Genomic DNA, 1657 nt, shown 5'->3' with positions numbered 1-1657 from the left:
TTACTCTATTAGCATGCTACACCCTTATGAATGTAATTGCCAATATCTCTTTTTATAGGACCAAAATACATCTCCTGTGTAACTGAAACTGTAATAAAATGAAGAAGGATCCTTCTATATATAGGGAGAAAGAGAGACCAAAATGAAATAACTAATTACATGTAGGTACATCTATAATTGCATGCAAGGAGATCTAAAATTGCATGCAAATACTCTATAATTACATGTAGGGACCTCTAGTTAACAACTAGGCCCTCTCAACTATTTACAACTAACACTCCTCAAGTTGGAGCATAGATATTAATCATGCCCAACTTGTTACATATGAAGTCTATTTATGTCTTCCAAAGTGGTTTTGTGAAGATATCCGCTAGTTGGAATTGTGTCCTAACATGGATTAGCTGAATCGATAAAGGATCCTTTTGAGTACCGACTATCCGATCTCTTATTAGGTGACAATCAACCTCAATGTGTTTAGTTCTCTCATAAAATACTTTATTTTTGGCTATATGTATAGCTAATTGATTATTACAGTACAATCGCATCAAGTCTTAAGAGATAACTCCAAGTTCTCTGTGAAGACGACGAACCCATATCATCTCTGATGTAATATCTGCCATAGCTCTGTACTCTAATACGACACTTGATCTGGATACAGTGTGTTGTTTCTTACTCTTCCAGGACCCAAGGTTTCCTCCAATGAAAACACAATACCCAGTGGTGGATCGATGGAAATAGGACAACCTCCCCAATCTGCGTCTGAGAAACCAGATATACCTCCATCTACATCTTCCATGAAAGAACCCACACGGCAATGACCCTGATCAGAATATAAGATCCCTAGGCCTGGTGTGGTCTTGAGATATCTTAAGACACGGAAAGTAGCAGCCCAGTGTCCCGTGTATGGAGTGGCCATGAACTGACTTAGGACACTCACGGCAAAGGAGATATCTGGTCGGGTGACAGTTAAGTAGTTAAGTTTTTCGACCAGTCGTCTGTATCGCCTAGGTTCATTCATTGGAATTTCGTCCTCTGAAAGGAGCTTCCTCGCATGAAGCATAGGACAGAGAAGTATTCCTTGTGGGGAACAGGATACTTTTATGCCAAGGAAGTACCAAGTCAACCCAAGTCGCTAATCTAAAACTGAGACTGAAGGAATTGCTTTAGCTTTGTAATCCCTTCTTCATCATCCCCTGTAACTATCATATCATCCACATAAACAACTAAGATGATCCTTTGACCCTGATGATGTCTGAAGAATATAAAGTGATCTTATGTACTATGAATCATTCCAAATTCTTCCATAACACTAGAAAACCGTCCAAACCATGCTCTAGGAGATTGTTTAAGGCCATATAGAGAACGACGTAGTTTGCATACTTTGGATGCCTCTTCCTCAACAATGAACCCTGGTGGCTGCTCCATATAAACCTCCTCCTCAAGAACAGCATTAACAAGGCCGTTCTTGACATCAAGCTGGTAGAGTGGCCAATGATGAATGGTAGCAAGAGCAATACAAATACGCACAGAGGGCATCTTGGCAACTAGGAAGAAAGTCTCGTCATAATCAATACCATAAGCATGGGAGTAACCCTTGGCGACCAAACGAGCTTTCAGACGATTCAAAGAACCATCATGGTTAAGTTTAACTGTGAAG

At 40.1% G+C, this 1657-nt stretch overlaps 1 protein-coding gene across 1 annotated transcript; it reads right to left on the bottom strand.

Annotated features, from left to right (window-relative positions):
- Positions 1-631: 631 nt before the first annotated feature.
- LOC118492093 (uncharacterized mitochondrial protein AtMg00240-like) lies at positions 632-1018 on the bottom strand. The gene has a single exon (XM_035989872.1). It carries the CDS (start codon positions 1016-1018, stop codon positions 632-634), a length of 387 nt encoding a protein of 128 aa, XP_035845765.1.
- Between the last annotated feature and the right edge of the window lie 639 nt (positions 1019-1657).

Source organism: Helianthus annuus, chromosome 5, assembly GCF_002127325.2.
Source record: "Helianthus annuus cultivar XRQ/B chromosome 5, HanXRQr2.0-SUNRISE, whole genome shotgun sequence".
NCBI classification, from domain to species: Eukaryota; Viridiplantae; Streptophyta; class Magnoliopsida; order Asterales; family Asteraceae; genus Helianthus; species Helianthus annuus.
The sequence above is the reverse complement of the archived record's forward strand: the minus strand, read 5'-3'. Positions and strand labels throughout refer to the sequence as shown.